The following is a 21,008-nucleotide window of genomic DNA, read 5'->3' as shown; positions in this document are numbered from 1 at the left end:
TCATCCACTCCCGCCCTCCGGGGCTTTATTAAATACGACTTTTGGAATAAAAGGACAGTTAATGTATATACCAGCGCCCGTACTTTTTCGTTTACTATAATAGCTACATAAAATAGTAGCCGTATAGCACACCGGCCTCCTGTCGGTGTGCTAGAGGAGAAAACAACGTCACCTTCATGACTCAGGAGCGGGAGTCTTGCGGATCACTGGCCAATATGGACCGCCAAAGTCAAGGACCTCAAGTAAGTTTTTTATTTTAATGGTGCTATTACTTCCTTCAAATTGAATTGGTTAAGTCATATTTGCGGCACAAGAATACATCCATGATAATGTGCTTGGCTTTCAAGTGTTGTACGTTATGGGAACATTGTTGCTAGGCAACTAACAACAAAATGGACGCCGCCGTGTTTCTTTTTTTCCTGTATTTTAGTGTTTAGGAATGGGAAAAGTACCAACAGCAAAAGTAACCAGCTAACACATTAAGACAGTAGAAAACAAAAGTAAATTCAATGAGCAACTACATTTTAAAAACGCAATTGGTGTGTTGTGTATATATCCTTCTCTTCAAATGATGTTTACCGTTGCTGTGTCAAAGTCTGCTCTATCAGAAAGGTTTCACATATTGTAAATACGGTAAACACGTCCCCACTTCCAGGTATCATATCTGTAACATATCTACAATTAAATCAGTTACATTGCAGACATTAAGCACTAGCTTTCCAGTTGAACAACGAGGGGTCTGTTACTGTTAAAGCTGAGGAAATCCTTCACTTGTGTCACAGATATTATTCCAATTTATTCCAGTCTCAGTTAATGCTACAGCGTGATTATTGGAGATTGAGATACACATTTAACTTAGCTACTCATAATTTCTCTGGGTTTGACTGGGTTTATAAGTATTAATTAATGGCTTCATTAATTGTTAATAAATCATTTACTAATGCTTTGAAAATCATTTAGAAGTCATTAATAGGCATTAATTTTGGATTGCCAGGTTGTGAAAAATCCCTCCTTTCTATACCACCACAACATTTGCTTGATATAATTCTTTAGGAGGTTACCTTCTGGAGAGGGCTGCAGGGCATCCAGGCCAAAATCCATTTATTAACAATTTATTAACATTTATAACTGTAGACTTTAATTATTTTCATTAATGACTTTAAGTATAACTGCAGACCTGATGACTTACAAAATGTGAAACTCTAACCCTTTATTAATGACCTATAATCATTTATAACTGCAGACCTGATGACTTATCAGACAATGTGAAACATTTAATCCTTTATCAATGACTTATGGTGGTATAGAAAGGAGGGATTTTTCACAACCTGGCAACCCAAACAATATGCTTATTAACTACTTTCTCCTAAACAGGTATAACATAGTCATTTTTGGGGGCATTGATGGCTTCTCCAGAAAGGTACTCAGATTAAAATAATATATTTTTTGTGACAGTTATCACAGTGATTTTTGGATAATTTTTTCCATGTTAGGTGGCATATAACACTATCAAATGCAGCTGTTTCAATGACTTACACTCAGGGTTAACACAAGGCTGATAATGTCTTATATTTAAGGGGTGCTTATATTTGTGTCCAGATCATGTACCTGGAACCTGCCAACAATAATAAGGCATCTACTGGCCTCACCTTTTTCCTGACCTCTTGTGAGAGGAATGGTTTGCCCTCAAGGTATGTACAAGAGGTCGTGCAGTCTGATATGCATCACATGCAAGTCATCCTGATGTTGTACTGTATCAGAACTGTAATTATATGCCTTCATAACTTTTAGAATAACCTTTTCACATATATGCCAGGGTCAGAGGTGATCAAGGTGTGGAGAACGTCGACATTGCTCGTTTCATGTTTACTGTGCGAGGAACTGACCGGGCAAGTTTCATTTCTGGAAAAAGTGTCCACAACCAGAGGTAAATATAATCAAATGTTTAGCAAGGTAACATTAACCTCGAGTCAGCATTGACATGACTGTCAATTTTTCTGTGTGTGTGCAGTTGTATGTCAGTCAAGATCTCAGATATGATTACTTGAATTTAATTTACAACTGCAATTTGAAAACTAACCTTATCAGTTTGTGTTAGTATCCACATGAACAAGTAAAAGGGGTGCCTCTCACTGTGTCATACGAGCAAGAATCCCAGCTGCATCTACTCTGTGCATAGCTGCCTTCATTCTGCTCCACTGTACCCTATGGCCTAAGGACCTCAGTCTTCCCATGACTAACCTGTAGCCAATATGGGGCATCTGAGCTTTGATTTCAGACACTAAATTGTCAAGCTCCTGGTCTGACATTGTACTGTAATCATTCAAATTGAGCCATACTATGGAAAAATACTGATTCCAAAGGAAGGAGTGGAAAGCTGCACACTCATTTCTCTAATGCAGTCTTTTTCATTTTTAATTCTATGAATCAACATTTTGGCATATATTGTCCTCTTAAAGGGGATGTGCGACTGGGTGGCTTTCAAGGCCGGTGACTATTATGATACATTTAAGTGCCCCTTTTACCCTTTACACTGTCTCTAACTCAAAAGGTGACATACTGCTTGTTTCCCAAATGACTTTACCATTTTTCCACAACAGAATCGAACGGCTTTGGCGTGATGTGTGGACTGCAGTAACTAGCACATATTATGATGTCCTGCACAGTCTTGAAGAAGAGGGACTACTGGACATCTCAAACACGCTGCACATCTTCCTGGTGCAGGAAGTGTGTTCCTTTGTGTTCCTACCTCGTCTCTGCAGCGACCTTCACACCTTTACTGAGGGCTGGAACCATCACCCCCTCCGCACAGAGGGAAACGTGACCCCTCAGCAGTTGTGGCAGTTGGGCCTGCTGCAAAACAGCACAGATGAGGCTGAGAATGTTGAGGTGCACACTAACTTTTCTGCAATTATCTCTATAAATTTATGCTTCATTTAAACTGCTATTTGAATCCTAGGATCTGCAAGAACTTGACATAGACTGGGAGAGTGCCCTTTACCGTGATGAGTCCCTACCAGAATCTGGGGTTGTTGTTCCAGAATTTCCCACGCCCCTAAATGAGCAAGATATGACAGACCTTCAAGCTGCTGTGAACCCTACAGACTCATCCGACTCCCATGGTCGAGACATTTACTGTCGTTGTCTTCAAATCTTTCAGTGAGCAACTGTCATGTTGGTAAGTCTGAGCACCAACTGCTGTGCCATATACATGTAGACATATAAAAAAGACCAAGTCAAAGTTTGTAGAATTTAACAAACATCTTTTTATTTAGAACAGAGGTGTTCTTGCCTGACAGACTGTTTTAAAATGTATATATGTTTTTCATCTGTGGCAGTGTTTCTTCTTCTTTTACAACTATTGGTGATACAGTGAATGACAATGTTGAACATTACATTTCATTAAACTTAAACTACTAATTAAACTACTGAAATGAAAACAGATTCACAGATAAACAAGGTTGTACATGAAATTTCATTAAAACCATCTCTTTCACTCACCCACAAGTTAATACATCTACTTTCACTACAAAACCTGCCACAACAGTTGCATGAACAACTTATTAATCTACACCCTTGAGAATTCTTGTCCCAGATGGAATGCCTCCACCAGGACTACTTTGAAATCTTCATATGATCTCATGTGTTGAACAGGGAAGGTGATGGTGCTACTGCAAGCTGCAACAGATGGATAGCATATCCTGTGTTCCCCAAAATGTGACTGGCAGTGATGATCGAACTTTACATTTACTTTGAAACGTCTCTTCTCTTCCTGCAGGACAGGAACATGGCCTTGCCCTGTTATCCACTGAAGAAATGCTTTTGGAGACAATGAGGGAGGTGCAGCTTTCTCCATCCCTGATTCAGTTTCATCTGAAATTAGAGGCAATGAGATAGAATGTAACATTTTAAGATTGATTTTTCCGAGATTAGAAAAAGACAACAAAATCCACCTCCCGTAGTTTGTCCATGTACTATAGGAGTGGTCCATGTACCAGTAATATTGGTGGGGGCAAAGACAGCTAAGAATGTGTTTCTGCTACTATACAGACAGAAATGGATTGCAAATGCCAGAGAGGGTGCTTATTATACTGCAGATGGAAAAAATGATGAACAGAATGTTTGTATTGCAGATATCTATTTAAAAAGTAAGGAAGAGATTTTGTAAATGTGTAATAGGTTTTGGAACCTATGTTATTGATTTGATTTATTTGATTTTATGAACCAATAAAGATGGTTAAATTTCAGTCACAGAACAGCAAATTATTTTACCTTGCTCCAGTTCCTGGAGGAAATCCTGCAGATGATTCATTAAAGTCACCTCCACCTGTTCCTTGTTTGAGCCTCTCTCACTGAATTCTGCTTGGCACACAGAGATGATGAAGTCTGCATCAGCCTGTCAAATGAAAGCAGATGACCCATTAGCACAATCCAGTTTTCAGTGTATATATAAAGACTTAATATAAAAACAACCTCATCGCCATACCAGAACCTCTTGAGAAAGGCTAAATATTTACAGTGCCCCTTTAAGATGAGTGATTGTACAGATTCATGGTTTTGATATTGTCTTGCAATGGTGTTATCCATTATTTTGGGCCTTATAATAGCTGTTAAACGCTGTGATATACTGTACATTGTTACTGAGCTCCTTTGGCCTTTACTTTGTCCATCATTCATGAGGCACCTAAGATGTGTAAGCATGTAGACTACATGGGAGGTGAAGCAGTTACCAGAGTCATTGATTTTGTACTTTTGTATCTTTTTAGAGCTCATCTAACATTGCCTTTTTTAGTATAATAGTTTGCGATCATACTTCTAACACTGATCCTGCCACATCCCCAAGTAATGCTAATGTTTGTCTGGTTTGCGATCCCATTTAAGTGATACTCTGGAGATAAGTTCTCCTACCTGCCCTATCCTTTGGTATTTCATTATGTTGAAGTTTCCTGTGTAAGAAGTCTGATCTACACTAAACAAGTAAGTCAAGCACTTGTCACTCTTTTGCATTTAAGACTAACTGAAGCACCATTTCAACTCAACTTCTAAGTCATATAGAACTGAAAAAAGACTGTCATGATGCAACAGAAAATATGAATCTTTAAATTGTATCTATGCTGCACTTACTGTCATTTCTACCCCTGGTACAAACAAAGTCTGACAGATATCAGGGTATTTGCCCATGATATCACACAAGCCATACAGCTTCAAGCCATCCCTTATCTGCAGCAGAATCGGGAGCAGCCTCAGGTTTGCATGGAGGACAATAGCACTGTTTTTGTAATAAATCACATGCACACACAAACACACATGCACAGACACAAACAACATAACATTTAAAACAAAAATAAACATGATTAATCACAAAATACTTAAAACTTTAGGAATTTATGGGGAATGTAATGTGTAATGTTTTATTTGGGAATACAATGAAACCAAAATGTGCAGCATTACTCATTATTCATATGTGTACATCCATGTACAGCCACCATATTTTATTTAATCAACAATTGGGGTATGGTATTTCATTAAAAAAAGGCCATTTTATCCCCAAAACATGGGAACCCAGTTATGGCAAAATGGCAGCAGAATTGAATGACAAATTGACAGAAAGTCTGGTCAGGCAATAATGACCAGGGCATACGTCTATACGTAATACAGTGACATAATGACTTTGTCTCAATAGGACTATGGTTAAATTATAGACCACAATGAAAAAGTCATTGTTATAGCTTCACCATGTTGGTGGTGATGATGCCAAAGTGTGGAGTTGTAGTTTTTATGGTTTTTGAAATCTAGAAACTTTCATGCCTACACACACACACACACACACACACATTTTTGATTCTGAAACAGTACATTAAGCACCAACACCTCCAACATACCGGATTATTTCGTCCTTTTTCTCCAAACTGATTAATCCTGTGTACCCACAGTTCAAGATCTCCTCTGTGAGACCTTGAATTGTTGTCTCAGTGGCTGCCTCCACCTGAAATTAAAACAGACAACACCTTATGTGTTGTCAAGATACACATCAAGTGATATTACTAACTTGACTGATCTGAGAGTTGTGTGAGGGCTTTTCAAGAATGACACAATTCGAGCTACAGGTGTGTTGGCTATTGTATGGCCTGCTCCTGATGACAGGATTGTATGAGTGCAAGAACAATGGCATGGCACCTGTCGGAGCGCTACTGAGCTAACGTTAACTGTGCATCAAGCTAGCTGAGACTGAAAATAGAGCACTTTTCAGCATGAGTATGTTCAGTTTAAGCTTGGAAGGGAACTACAAGACTAAATCATAGCTACAGCGAGGTAGATAGCTTAATGTGGGCAGACCATGGATGTATTAAGGAGAAGGGGCAGACCGAGGCGGTTACCACCTTGGTTTTAGCTAGCATTAGAAAGCTAATAGCTCTCCGTGTGCAGCTGTCAATGAGCATGAACTGACGGTTGATTCACGGCATCCTTGCCAGCGTACAAAGTATGGCAAAATAAAACAATATCACAAAAAAGTTGGTTCCAATAATAGCACCATTAAAATAAAAAACTTACTTGAGGTCCTTGACTTTGGCGGTCCATATTGGCCAGTGATCCGCAAGACTCCCGCTCCTGAGTCATGAAGGTGACGTCGTTTTCTCCTCTAGCACACCGACGGGAGGCCGGTGTGCTATACGGCTACTATTTTATGTAGCTATTATAGTAAACGAAAAAGTACGGGCGCTGGTATATACATTAACTGTCCTTTTATTCCAAAAGTCGTATTTAATAAAGCCCCGGAGGGCGGGAGTGGATGAACCCGGTTAAAGAGTAACCGCCCGTACGGGACGCTCTAAGAAGTAAAGCGAACGCACCCGCAACGAGGCAGGGATCATTTCATTGGTCAACACTACACCTGGCATTCTATTGGTTGGGGAATTTTGACAGGGTTGTTGCACAAAAAATCCGAGAGCAGAGCAGAAATCCGAGAGCAGAGCAGAAATCCGAGAGCAGAGCAGAAATCCAAGAGCAGAAGTTTCACAAGCGCACAGAAGCAGCCTGAGTGCGAGGAGAAGGGCTGAAGCTGGAGCGCAGGAAATCTGTGTGCAAGCAACATTATATCTGAGTGCAAGCATACAGTTTGAGCAGAAGCAGAGCAAATCTAAGTGCAAGCAGGAGATATTTGAGTGCGAGGGCAGGGTTTGAGGGAAAGCATTACAAAATCTGAACGTGAAATCAATAAATCATGCTCTCAAATTGAAAGACCACGCTCTTGATTAAAGATAGGAAAAAAGCTCCATAGTTATCAATATCAAACTGACTTCACTCAGGTAGGCGTTGCCATCTTTATGGTAAAGCTCAGCGTCGAAGCCGATGATAAAATCTCCTTACCTGCCTCAAGCTATATGCCAAATATTTATATTGGCGATGAGAGAACACCCTTGGGGCGCAGAGTATCGTGTAGACCCTTAACACCAAACTCGCTACAGCCCGCCTCTTATGACTGACGAGTCCTTAGAGAAGAGCGAGGTTGATAAACAGGTTTTTAGCAGGTCAGCAGAGTACCTGCTCCAATTACAAATTCGTTGTCCCTCCTGTAAGGCCATCTTTCCTTGTTCTTCTACCTACTTCACAGGTGATAGATAGTATCAATTTCAGGCGATACCTATGTAATAATAATGTGATACTTTATTGATCCCCACAGGGAAATTCTTTCTGCTTGCCTCCCTCTTCCACGGGGAGGTCAGAGGTCAGCTCCAAAATAGTCATTAACCATTTGGCCACTCAGCTGCCAGAATATATAAGATTTTGGATGTTATTCTCTTAAGACATTTGGATCGTTTATCTTTCAAATTCCATTCTTCTTACAGTCTCCTCAGATATTCTCATGTTCCCGTTTTAAAGCCCCTTGTCTCACTTACATAGTACTGTCATAGTGCACGATAATACCCCTCCCCCATGTGTCCATTACAAGACACAGTAAACTTCCCCCTACATTCAAACCATTGTCCTGTAATACAGTCCTAATCTGTTCCCGTTCCCTCCCTCTGCAACCCCGCTCCACTCTCCCACATGTAAATGATGAGACGAGATTCAGGTGTTAACCTGAGCATTTATTGTTGTTGTTGTTGTTGTTGTTGTTGTTGTTGTTGTTGTTTTTTTGGCGGGTACCTGTGTTTTCTGAATGGATGCTGGAAAACCCATCCGTTGGTTTTGCATAGGTCTTGCCTGTCAATGGACGACCGTCCATTTTGGGGATGGAAAATTCAGTACATCACAAAAACCATGCAGAAATAGTGAAAGGCACAATCACCATAGATATCAGATACACCAAATTTTATATGTCTATATATTTCATTTTTATGGGGGAGGGGTGTACTCATTGAGATGTAACATGGGCGAACCCCAAAGTGTTTTTAAGCTGCCATCATTTCAGGGCACAACATAAATATATGAAACTCCCCAGACATTCAACCCCTTTCATTTAAAACATCTTACTAGGTGAACAACTGTTCTAATAACTATATGGGAAAATACAAGCATACTCTATTGTATCGTAAATTTTTTTTGTTGCTGATACATTTCATTTCTTTTTTTTTCTTTTTTTTTTTTAATATAGTCTATCTGTGTCCTGCCTCCTCCTGTCCCTGCCCACATCTCTCACATCACATTGGCTTGACACATCTGGTGGCCACTCCCTCTCCCCATTATTGGATGGCTGCCACCCTGAAATCACACCTTTCAGTAATCACACACTACATACTGAGAACACAACTCCTTTTACATGACATTGGTGAGAAGGGCGAAAGAGAGGAAAGAAAAATGTGTAAAACAGGACAGGCTTGCAGCGGCGGAGCCACCTGTGGTGATCAGTCCAGCACATTATGCATGTACACACACTTGTACACACAAACACACACACACACACACATCCACCTGTGATCTCTCATTGTTGCCCGCTTTACACTCTTTATGTACTACATTTTTATAACAGGCATACAAAGTGTTGCCTCCGAGGCACAATCAGTTAGAATAGTAACCCCCTAGGGATTAAGGAAGCCTAAATGGAGATCATAGTGTGTGTGTGTGTGTGTGTATGTGTGTGTGTGTGTGTTTGTGTGTGTTAGTGCACGCTAGACTTGTCACCTCAGATCTATCCACTGCACTGTTCAGAGGATTCAACAGGATACACAGTCATCTTTAAAACAGCAAAAAGAAAAGAAATATAATATTCATACTTTTATCATAAATTAATAGATATTCTGAATAAAACATAGCCATTTATAGGATAATTGGCATTACTGAAAGAAAATGTGGTATGTGTGGGGGAAAGAATTTAGCGTAACTATATGAACTAAACAAGACAGGATATTTCCAAAACAAGCTGACAGAATCCTCAAACTCTCAGTCTGTCCTTCTAACAGACCAGAACAAATTGTATTTAAACTCTTATGGATGTACTGCATCCGGACCAACATCCAAACAGCAAGTGCTGCGCTCCTATGTTGTCTCTACTGTGCCCTCTGGAGGGCAGTGTTTGCCTATGGCACATCAACTCTGAGTCTAGTGCTGTTTTTTTAGGGTGCATCTCAATTACATGGACTGACATTGGGGCAAAGACACCACTTTTGGCCACTGAAATGCCCTCTTGATTTGATATTCAGCACAGAGGTGAGGCAGAGAGAGGATTCTCATCAGTCCCATTGGAAACCACTTTGTGGACTCAAGTCCTGAGAGGCTTTGACATCTAACGGAGCGTTATTAAAATTGTACTGTAATATTTACAAGAGAAATAAATGACCATTATTCATGTTTTTAAGAGTTTTTAGCGTTTAACGTGTCATTACACCTTCTCACACACAGACAGTTTGATTCAGAACAAAAAAAGAAAAGAAAAAATATCACAAAAGAAAAAAATAAAATAAACGAGCACACAGCACACAGCTAAAACTTCGACTCACAAAATGTATGACAGTGCAAACTTACATCCATGTCTCAAATAATTTACAAACATTAGTATATATTCATATACACTTCAGCACCATCGTTTACTATTATTGTAGAATACATATCAGTAAGCTAGATCTTAAAAGTGGACACTGTTAGGGCTGGATGTGCTAACGAGAGAGAGAGAGAGGGAGAGAGAGAGAGAGAGTGAGAGAGAGTGAGAGAGAGAGAGAGAGAGAAATGGATGGACTAGATGTTTAGCAGAACTAAAAAAGCAAAGGGCTGCATGTCCATGACCAAGACAATACATGTGTGTGTATGTGTTTTTTGGGGGGTGGGTGGGTGGGTGTTTTTCTGTGTGTGTGTGTGTGTGTGTGTGTGTGTGCTGTGATGGGGGGTGAAGAGACGTTTCTACCCGTTCTCCTCATAGTTGCCTCCTTGGCAGCGAGTGACTTTTCAATGAAAGGGAGCGATGTTTACAGATCTCCCCTGTTTCTTTCGGTGTTCACATGGATGATGATGCTAACTCGCAGCACACATGGTGGTTGAATATGGCTGATGTGTGCTGGGCACGTTGCTTATTATTTATTCACGACAGACTGGGTGAGCGTCACGCTGCGTGTGTTTCACAGGGATCGATCTTTAAGTTGTTAAAGTCTTTCATAGCCAGTGTACTTTCTCCTTGTCTATCAGGAACAGGCTCTCCTCGGTGTGGGCATCATGCAGAGAGAGAGAGAGAGACGGTGATAAAATGCTACGCGCTCCAAGAAAGAAATTAACAGAAAACAATGCAACAAAACAAAATAAAGAGTTGCCATCAATACCGCTCTGCACCTACTGTAACCTACCACACCCTGTAACCCAACAGCAAGCCATACTTCCTTTCACATAATCTGTGTTCATAGTCAATTTGAGTCTTAATGGTTTTTACCAAAAGAGCCTTATTTATTATCTACAATCTAGAGAACCACGTTTTAAATATGCAAAACGTGGGCCTTTTCTAAACAGTTTGATGACAAATACCAAGGCATTGAATTGAGAAAACTGGCTCCTAGGCTGCTCATGGGCTACACTACACTTTACCATGACCCTTCGATGTTCACCACCTTCCTTTCAAAACTATCTAGATCTAATTCATTATCTTTTACTCTTTAGTCTGTTTTGTTCATCCTCTCACCATCCTCTACTTGCTTTTATCCTTCACAAAGTGAGAAGAGAGGATTTCACAACCTTTGTTTCCTTTGATGAAATGGATTGCCCCATGTTTCCTCACCTTCCCTTTCTTTTGCGTGTTGACTAAGACAGTCAGAGGCAAACCAAACTTGAGAGAAACAAAGGTCTAGTGATTTTCTCTTCACACTCCTCATTCACGGCATATCCTTCCACCTTTTCTGAACAAAAAAGAAAATAACATTTTGATAAAATCCCCTGTAATCTAAAGCTTTGAGGACATGATGAGATGTTTTCTCTGTAGAGATTCTAAGGCTTAACGTGTCTTTCCCTTGCATTATTTCCACCAGAGAAGTCTGTTCCTCCAGATAGAGAAAGTACACTGCATTTTTATTCTTTCTAATCATTATCTCTAAACCTAGCAAAGTATTTCAGGGATTAAATGGACAAGCTGAGTCAATAAACGTGTCTTTAGGGACAGTGAAAGAAGAGAGAGAATATTTAACGCAGAAAGGAGAAAAATTGGATAGAACTAAACTTTTTGTTGGTTTTTTTTTACACATTATTCTTACTAAGTTCAAGCTGTATAATGCTTTAGAGACTTTTTTCAGTTGTTTGGACAATGGACAGATAAGTACAAGAGGGTTTGCCTGATCTCTGTAGAGGGCTTGGTTCATGAAGGCAGAATGGGGCAACAAAGTAGAAGTGGGTGGAATCAGTTTGTGTCTAAACCTATAAAAGTGCAGGCTACTGGTATCTGAGTATGTGTAACATTATGCCTATATAATGTGCACAAATGAAAGCAAATTTTCAGTGGGTGAACATGTTTAAATATGTGTGTGTCTTGGATTTGACTATGCACTATAATGCCCTCAGAGTAAACGATGCCCCCTGCTAGCTGGAAGGTTTAGTGGCAGAAGTTGCGCTGGCTGGGCTGGTGTAGGAAGGTGTTTCTGGCGTGGGCCGCGTGGCGAGGAACCTGTTCCCTGGTGCGGTTTTGGCGTTGGATGCGGTTGCGGCCCAGATGGCGCCTCTCGATGCGAGCCTTGCCACGCTGGACCCTAGCCACTTGGGTGACCTTGGCCAGAGCTCCGGCCTGGGTGGCTGCTCCGCGGCTCACCCTGGTGGGCATCGTACCGCGGGCGGCGGGGGCAGCGGCTGGCTCAGCTACCCTGCTGCAGGAGGAGAGAGGAGAAGACAAGAATGTGTCATTATTTTGACAGACATGCTGACGCTGAAAAGAAGCCATTAAGGCAAAGTGTGTAATGTGTGCTACTTCTCACCTCACGCTGCTCGCCAGGCTAACAATGCTCTCTTCTCCCACCACAGACAGGTTGCCATTGGAGACCATGGACAGGTTGTTAGGGGAGACGTAGACGGACATGCTGGGGTGCTCTATAAGCAGGTCCTCCATTGGGCTGGCCTCTGCTGTGGCTCCCTCTGCAGTGAAACAGGGGGGAGGGGTGACAAACCAGCTCTCATCCATGCAGCCTCGCTCTGAGCCTGCCCTACTGCTACCCCCACTGCCTCCACACTCACTCCCAGAGCCGGGGGACATGGACGGGGTGGAGGGCGTGGACAGTCTGGCCCGTCTCGGCAGGGTCACGGGCGTAGCGGCGCCCAAGTCTGACGGGCTCGCGCTAGGACGAGACAGGGGGTCTGACGATGCTACTACTGCATCTCGTGCCCGACCTTTATGTGTCCTACGGCGCTTGTGAGGCGGGTGGGGAATGGGGGCCGGGCACTCAGTCCTTGTAAGTGTGTCTTGATGATTTGATTGGTTACTGTCTGGGAATGATTGTGCTATCAGTGGGGCGTCTCTCTCACCCTCAACCTGCACCATGCCGTCAGCTTCCCCTGAGTGCGTGGCAGTGCAGGGATCAGGGATGGGATGGCCAATAAAGGACAGATGTTTAAGGTGGGAGGGGGATGTTGCAAGAATGATGCATGATGCAAAGGTGATAGGTTTTCAAAAAGCCATGCGGGTTAAGGGGACGTTTTTAAAAAAGGGGTCACATACGCACGCGCACACATACCAGTGTGGGGAATGTGAGGGTATTTAAATAAAAATTGGAGGAGGGGAAGAAGAGGGGGTAAGGAAACACAAAACATAAAAGTAAGAATCATATCATTAGTTATGTTGACCCTCTAAGGTTGTGATTATGTCAGTGACATAATGTTTGTCTTGACTCTGCTGAGAGGTATTTTTTTTATGTTGTTTGTTTCTATTGGTTGGCTTTTGCGCAGGCACCAAAACAAATTTTCATACTCATTGCCTTTGTCATGATTGAGATCATAAACAAAGAGGAAGGAGATGTATGTTCACAGAGAATCACGTGTTTCCATCGTCTGATAGACAACACCTTTAGTATGGTAGCATTATGGTTAAGCACCAGTCTAGTTGCGCCATGCCCCCACTTCACTTGCAACACGATCTCTCACCCCACCCCATCACCCCTCACCTCTAGACGGCAAATGTTAGTCAACATAGTGCCATAGTCATGCAAGAAGGGACAGAAGCATGTACTTCCTCAGCTGCATAAACCTGTGAACATGCAATGAATGCACAGGCTATTCTCCATTTTGTTTATTCCAACAAGGCTCTCCAATTCCACATTAACCCCTCCAGACCTGAAGGGGGACTCACCAGGCAGGTTGACCAGCATCCATCCCTCCTCGTCAGCCTCCGTCACACAGGGGTTGGGTCCCTTCAGCTCAGCAGCCACCTCCTCCACCTCCCCGAAGAACAGGCTGCTCAGACGCTGAAACATGACTGCTTGTATTTTCGTCAGTGGGTCAAGTGTTGGTGATTCAGGTGCTGTATGTCTTTTGTCGTCCACAACAACAAAAACAAGCTTTAGCTGCCTTTGAATTTCTTATTTGTGTTTAGGTATTACTTGTTGCTGATTTATTTAATTCTTTGTCTGAAGGTTGCCGATTCTCTCTCTCACTTGACGCCCTTTGCTGGATCTCGGTGTTCGACAAACAGGAGTGGACAGGCTTCCGTAGTGCAAATGTAAGGTTTCACTTGGTTTGGAGCAAAGGCCTGGAGAGAGAGAGAGAGAAGGGAGGAGAGAGGAGAGAGTGGTCAGTGGGAAGCAGAAGGCCAGGTGGTTCGTTGTCAGCAGATGCTTTTTAAGTGTCTGTAAGTCTGCTTCACCCTCACGGGACAAACAGCTTTGCAACTATCCAACAGCCAATAGCCCTATTTTCAACTTAATACTTGTCCCTTGTTCGTAAGAGAAAGCAAGAATGTGTACAAAAGGTCCTTCATCCCAAATGCAATCACCTGTCTGAACTCCTAACTCCACTCTCCATTACTGCTCTTTGTTTTGGAATTGTTGGCTATGTATAGTGTCTTTGTTTTCATTTTTGTTTAGTCAAGGTACTAGATAAGTACAGTGGGTGAGAGATGTGTGTGGTAATAACCTTCTCATAGTTATTCTCAGAAACATTACAGCCAGTAGGAAGCTGTTTGCTGGGCTGAACCTCAAACCTCAGAGCAGTTTGACCTATGTGGTAATGATTGGTTAACAGAATATAGGTGTGAAAACAGACTAAAAACAGAAGCTGCTTTGTCTAGTGTTTTCCACACCGACATTGTTAGACAACCTGCATATTAGATTAGTTGGGGCCTAATAAGCAACTTGGGTCTTTAGGTCAGTTAGGATGAAGTGTTTTAAATTCCCAGGTGCATTTAACAGAATTTAACATCACTGAGGCTGTGCACAGAGTGACATTCGACTATCTGTAAGCTCACGTTTTTTTCACAGCAAGAAGTCAGGTGAAAACCATGTATCTCAAAAATGTCAAGTTTTCAGTAAATCTTATTTTTCCATTTAAACTCAAACATGAGGATACATGAAGTAAATCTATGTCAAAATACATTGGTAGAGGAACATTGAGCTATGTGGTAATGAATGAGAATATGTTCATGGAGAGAGGAAGCGATTTAAAAGACTACTGTCACTGAGCAAGGAGTTGGTGAACAATGCCTGCACTCCCCTCCCCCGCGAAATTTGCAGGACCAATCAGCAAAGCCTCTGGACAGATGGACAGGCCAGAGTAGAAACATTAGGAGGTGCTACAAAGACACAGGCTGTCACAAAGTCAAACAAAGTCAAAAGTACACAATGACAAAATGCAAAGAAAGACAGAGACACTAGGCTAGAGGGGACTGAGGCAAGGGACAAGAGCCTGACCTAAATATAAACATGATGATGTAATGTTACACAGCCATCGGTTATAAGACAAACATAGGTAGCCTATATAAAAAGGCTGAATGTGTTTACTTTAACTGTTCTAGTTTGTACTTGTCCACGTCTGACTTGTACTATGTGTCATTAGCTGAGGGAGAGGGGAGATGTTGGCTGTGGAGAACATGTTGCTCCTCTCAGCCTGTTATTTTCCACTGGGAAAGGTTAATGCCACTGGATGCTACTGACGATGTGGCCTATTACACTAGGTACTTTCTAAAAAAGGACATGTGGGACGCAGACAGACAGATGGGCAAAAACACAGATAAACAAAAGACTGACAGAGACAAAAGGAATTACAGTGACTAAGTGACACCACAGAAAGTGCAGGAGAAGGAACGACTGAAGAGATAAGAACTAGAAGGAGCTTGGAGAGCGTAAACCTCCACCAAAGCTGAACAATTCACCAACTTGCTGTTATGCCCAAAGACATCATTCCTATCACTTAAATTTTAAGTCAAATTGATTTGTTGCCCCTGCAAACATACTCTTGGGATTTGGAATCAAGTTTCTATCTCTGTTAGTTTCATACTTATGGCTGAAAAACAAAAAGCATCTAAGGGCGGAAATCCCAGATTCGGATCAGCACCAAAATCAAATCAAATATTCCTTGACCCAAAGCCTATCTGTCCACCAAATTTCATGAAAATCCGTTCATAAGTTTTTGAGATAGCATGCTGACAGACAGACAGACAAGCTAACTAACTCACAAGAGCAAAAACCTAGCCTTCTGGGCAGAGCTAATAGCTGATAGATGTAGATAATATTAGAAAAGGGCAGAATAAAAAAAGGAAAAGAAAGTGTGCGTGAGAGAAAGATTTATATAAGGAGTAGAGAGACATGGAAGGAGATATGCTTGTTTGGAAGGTGACACTTCCTGTCCTTGCTGGGACTATCGCCATGGTGACGCTGACACCAGGACCATAAGGGGAGAGTCTCCTCCTAAAGACACCCACACACACTTCTGAAATTTCAGAAGTCAGACATGGTGTCTTTCATTTGCCCTGAGAACTTTTTTTTTTTAGAACCATTTCAACATATATACTCATTGTCAAAGGGTCTGTTTGACATAGAGAGAGAGAAAATGGGCAAAAAAGAAAGAAGAAATCTAATGAAATAGTTCCATTATCATGTGCCTGCTGGATAGCAAGCTTGCTGCTGTTTTTTATTACACACCCAGGGTCATGAGCTCATTTTGATTCAGTCTCAGGTCATGTGCAAAATGTCTTTCCAGGCATTTGAATAAAAAAGGCCCATGGCTGTTATATTTTTGTGATCTTGCAGAGGACACCTACCAAGTTTCTAGTGTCTTACGAGTGAGGTGGGGAGGCTACGGTCCCGTCCTCATCCTTGTTTTTATGCATTCCTGGAGTCACAGAAACTAAGTCATAAGACCGGGACGGATAATTCGGATAAACAAAAGTTTGGTGAGAAGTCCTCAGAGTTGCTTTGCATTAAGTGCAGCAAACAATCATAAAGCACCAAAGATAAACTGCATTGCTTCCCTGTCTTCTATTCATTGGTGTATAAAAGTGTATACATGCACACACGCACACGCACGCACACACACACACACACACACACACACAGAATGCCATGGAGCACTTCCTTGATAAAACAATTTTATCAGTTTGCTGGCTGTACAAGCTAATTCAGTGCTATCTCCCTGGTGTAAATATAGCTATTGATACTGCAAATAGAACAAGAAATAATCTCCACTGATATGGAAATACACCAGAGTATGCAGTAAGAGACATTATAAAGTAAAGGTGTAATAAGACATGTTATCTGAATACCTCATATGGCATATGTTGTGTAAAACCATTACTCAACAACTAACAGCTGTGCTGCCCACATTGATCAGTTGCATATAGTAAAAATGTGCTTTGGAGTAAAATCAATTATACTAGAGGGAACTGATAGATCGATATAGAGCATGTGTCTGACAACTTGTTGTTGACACATTTTGACGTGTGTTAATTAGCAAGTGTAAAGTTCCCCAGAAAAATCCAGGAAAAATATAATATTCTTTTAATATTAGACCTAATATGCACTGATATGTGTGATTACACCACAGCAGAGTAAGAACTTTCATATAAGAAAGGGTAAAGAGCTGCTCATTAGGAGCTTTGGCTGTATTTTCATATGCCTTAATTAAAATGTCACACTGTCTTATACATCATGCACAATTGCACACCTTAACAACAGAAATCTGTGAAAAGCCCCTTGCAGTGTGTGCTTTGCATCTGTCTCTTGACATAGGTCCTTTAAAAAGGTGGGCGGGGCAGAGCGAGATGGGAGGGCGCTCACAAAATAAAAACAAGACGCCCATGACGTCATGTTCTCGCGTCACTGACGCTGAAGAGAGAGGCTCCAGCCTATCTGGCCACCAGAGGGAAAAAAAAAAGAGGCAAGCATAGGAAAAATGTAAGATAATATAAGGATATGAAACAGAACTATAGGCTACAGGTTATTATGTCTAATCTACATTTAGCAGGACTACACCGAATAAGAAATTGACACACCAACGTTTTCTATTGTCAACGGTTTTGTCTGGAGTTGAAACCCCTTGACATTTGTGATGAAAAAATCCTGCTCAGAGCAAGCAATGTTTACATTTCAAATGCAGAAAGATAACCTGATAGTATGTGGAAAAATGTAAACCTCAACCTCCACCTTCAGTCAGCCTACCGACAACCCAGAGAAGGCAAGTCTTTATGTAGGCTATCCAGGTTAAACATGAATTATCCGTAGCCTATAAGCTGTACAGCTGAAGGGTCAAAGCAATGACAGTTTGGCTCAGCGGCAGTGCACGAAAGGCAAAGACATCGACTGGATAGTTATAATAAGTGCGGGGATCGTGTTATGAATATAACACAATAAGTGAACTGCTACTCTGAACATACTGTAGAAAACATTAACGTTAATGTCCGCCTCACATAATAACATCAACATCCGCCATCGACTTGATTCAGCATCAGCATTTGGTGCAATTTACAAAACAACGGTTGGTGTCGTCCCGTGTATGACAGCTTGATGTCCTTTTTAAGAATATAGGACGTCGAAGCGATCCAAGACATTAAGCCATTTGGTTTGAGCAGCTAGTAGGCTACAGCTTTCAAATCTATTCATGACCTATAAACAGTTATGATGCATAACAATCGACAAACAATGGTATGTAATACGCTATTGACACACAATGCGATGTAATTCCGTAATAATAGGGATTCTGTTGTGTTTTCATTACGGCTCACATCTGATTAGCATAATTTTATGCAGATAGGCCTATGAGGAATGCAGCAGATTCTGTCCACTGGCAGGGACAGCTGTAGTTTGATACCACTTGAGTATACAGTTTGACACTAAACACACCAAGAATCAAATTCAAGCAAAATAAAGTATAGCTTACCTGCCTTTGCAATATAATTCAAGTTGTAAACGAGATCACACACAGTAGAAACGACAACAATTCTTAAAGCATAGCTTTAGGTAGCCTTTAGTGAGGTAGTTAAAACACCATAATAAAAAAATAAAAGGCTTTCTTCTTAGAAGAAGGGCTTCGTGTAAAAATTTTACACTGATGTTTCAGATTATAACATCTGCAGCTTTCCCTCTTGCTCTATTTTTCCCCTGCAGATTTTCCTTCTGTTTATTGCTGCCTCCAGCTGATCCTCGGATCAGAATGTAGAACGTACAAAACAGCTGATTGTGAGATCACAATACTCTCTGTGACGCCCCTTGGCCTGCCCACTCCAGCAACCAGCCAATAGGAATATTACACAAGATGCAAGCCGGGCCTCTTGGTAACAGGGTGGGGGTTGGGGAAACAGAGCTGTCAACCTGCACCCAGATGGAAATGGTGACTTTACTCAGAGACTGATCCAGGATCAGCTTATACATCGCCCTTCCTGCTGTTCAAGGTCTGGGCTGGGGGAGGGTAAACTGATCCTGAGTCAGTCTGTGCTCTTATAGCTCCAACTAGAGGCCTTATAAAACAAGGGAAGATGAGGATCTGTTGACAGAAAAGTAATTAAACTGTCAACCTCATGCCTAATTAGCTAAATTCAGTTATTGACAGAAGAGCACAAAGCTGCAGTCATCTTAGTTATCATGTTATATCATAGTCACCTTCTGAACAACAGAGCCCAACTATTGCCTTATGTTGCATAGATTTTGACTTTTAAATGTTAGATTACATCATTTTCAATCAGGTGCAGAATATTGTTCAACTTGATGATAGCATGGTGTGTAATGTTGTACAATGTAATGATACAATGATTAATTAATTCTCATACCAAATAACTTTAGAATCCCCTTAGCATATTTTCACTTATGACAGAGATACTGTATAAAAGTGGTCATTTACTAGAGTAAATGCTAATGCAATTCATGAACATACAAGTAAATGATTGTTTGCCACAGTCCATCAACCAGATGAGCTGCCTGGTGGTGCATAATAGTGCCCCAGTCCAGTGATGTTGGTCATGTTGCTTTAAATTTCATTTGTAAATAGTCCTCTTTCCCCTCCCCCTCCACATCCTTCTTTTCACTCCCTGTTGGCTGGGAGGGACTCCAAGTGTCAGTCAACAAATACCAGCCAATCAGACACACTACTTTCTGAATGCAGCATTTGAGTAACCAATGAGCTGCGAAGAGCTTTTGAAAACCCCTGGTGGTCACTTCCTACTCTGCAGTCTGTTACAAAAGTAAGCTCTGAGAGTACCCACTGCCTTCCCATTATTACAGATTGTGCAAACTGGTGACTGTGGACATGAGTGTTTGTATGTGTGTGTGTGTGTCTGTGAGAGAGAAAGTGTCGCTGGCTGAAAGATCACCCTGTATTGTGTTTGTGTAAATAGTCTACAGTATTAAATCATTCCTCAAGTGCACTTTATTGAATGGTGTGTTAGTAGCCTACTTGGTGTGTTAATGTGTGTACATGCATGTGTGTGTATGCTCCAGCATGCTGATAGAGCTTATTGCAGCACTGGGGATGAGGTTTTCTGTGGTCTGTATCAAATGCCAGAAATCACTAGCCCCTTTTTTGGGCCCAAACCAATGATTCTTTCCTACAGACCCTCCTGAAACTTTTATATGTACAAGGTTCCAAAAGTCCATCTATTTTTATTTTTTTTTTGTATATTTATATACTGTTGTCTATTCCCCCTGACCAAAGGAAAGTTTAAATACTGGACCTCTGGTCAAAATGAAGCTTTAAACTGTTATACAGATAAAAGAATACCTAAGACCTGACCATACTATGTCCAGTGAGGTTCACTGTGTGCTACCTGAAACTTCCGGTAAAGTGACTTGCATTTTGTTCATAGTTTATCGGGTTTAACACAGACTCTAGGTGCATAATATACTATAGCATTTGACAGTTTCAGGTTTTAGGAATCCAAAATGATAGTGTTTGGGTTCAGCAGGACTCTGCACTGTGCTCACTATAGCTATGTTGAGAATGAGTGTGTGTGTATGAGTGTGAGTAATCAGGCCTACAGTGTGACTGGGTGTCTTGAACACAAATTCAAAGCAAATGAACCACACCTAACAGGTTTGTGTCTACAGAAGCCTGTGTCTCCTACAGACTCCTTAGTAAGCCAGTTCTTCTGCCAGTCTTTGTCATGCTGTTACCACACTGGTGAGAGATGATAGGAG

At 41.4% G+C, this 21,008-nt stretch overlaps 1 protein-coding gene and 1 long non-coding RNA gene across 4 annotated transcripts; both read right to left on the bottom strand.

The window, feature by feature from the left end:
* Positions 1-3,614: 3,614 nt before the first annotated feature.
* LOC144542281 (uncharacterized) lies at positions 3,615-6,006 on the bottom strand. The gene is made up of 3 exons (XR_013507141.1): positions 5,883-6,006; positions 4,273-4,396; positions 3,615-3,873 (listed from the first exon to the last, which is right to left on the bottom strand). It is a non-coding gene; the product is annotated as an uncharacterized LOC144542281 (long non-coding RNA).
* Positions 6,007-8,077: 2,071 nt separating this feature from the next.
* Positions 8,078-19,015, bottom strand: tp53inp2b (tumor protein p53 inducible nuclear protein 2b). 3 transcript variants are annotated; one of them, XM_071921070.2, is made up of 4 exons: positions 18,760-19,015; positions 13,742-14,140; positions 12,378-12,951; positions 8,078-12,269 (listed from the first exon to the last, which is right to left on the bottom strand). In XM_071921070.2, the coding sequence occupies exons 2-4, from the start codon at positions 13,863-13,865 to the stop codon at positions 12,002-12,004; spliced, it is 966 nt and encodes a 321-aa protein (XP_071777171.1). In that variant the 5' UTR covers positions 13,866-14,140; positions 18,760-19,015; the 3' UTR covers positions 8,078-12,001. The 3 variants fall into 3 exon arrangements, with proteins under 3 accessions (XP_071777171.1, XP_071777172.1, XP_071777173.1); XM_071921071.2 differs by having other exon boundaries at positions 8,078-12,266; XM_071921072.2 differs by having other exon boundaries at positions 12,378-12,534.
* Positions 19,016-21,008: the final 1,993 nt, after the last annotated feature.

This window comes from Centroberyx gerrardi, chromosome 14 (assembly GCF_048128805.1).
Source record: "Centroberyx gerrardi isolate f3 chromosome 14, fCenGer3.hap1.cur.20231027, whole genome shotgun sequence".
Classification (NCBI taxonomy): Eukaryota; Metazoa; Chordata; class Actinopteri; order Beryciformes; family Berycidae; genus Centroberyx; species Centroberyx gerrardi.
The sequence above is the reverse complement of the archived record's forward strand: the minus strand, read 5'-3'. Positions and strand labels throughout refer to the sequence as shown.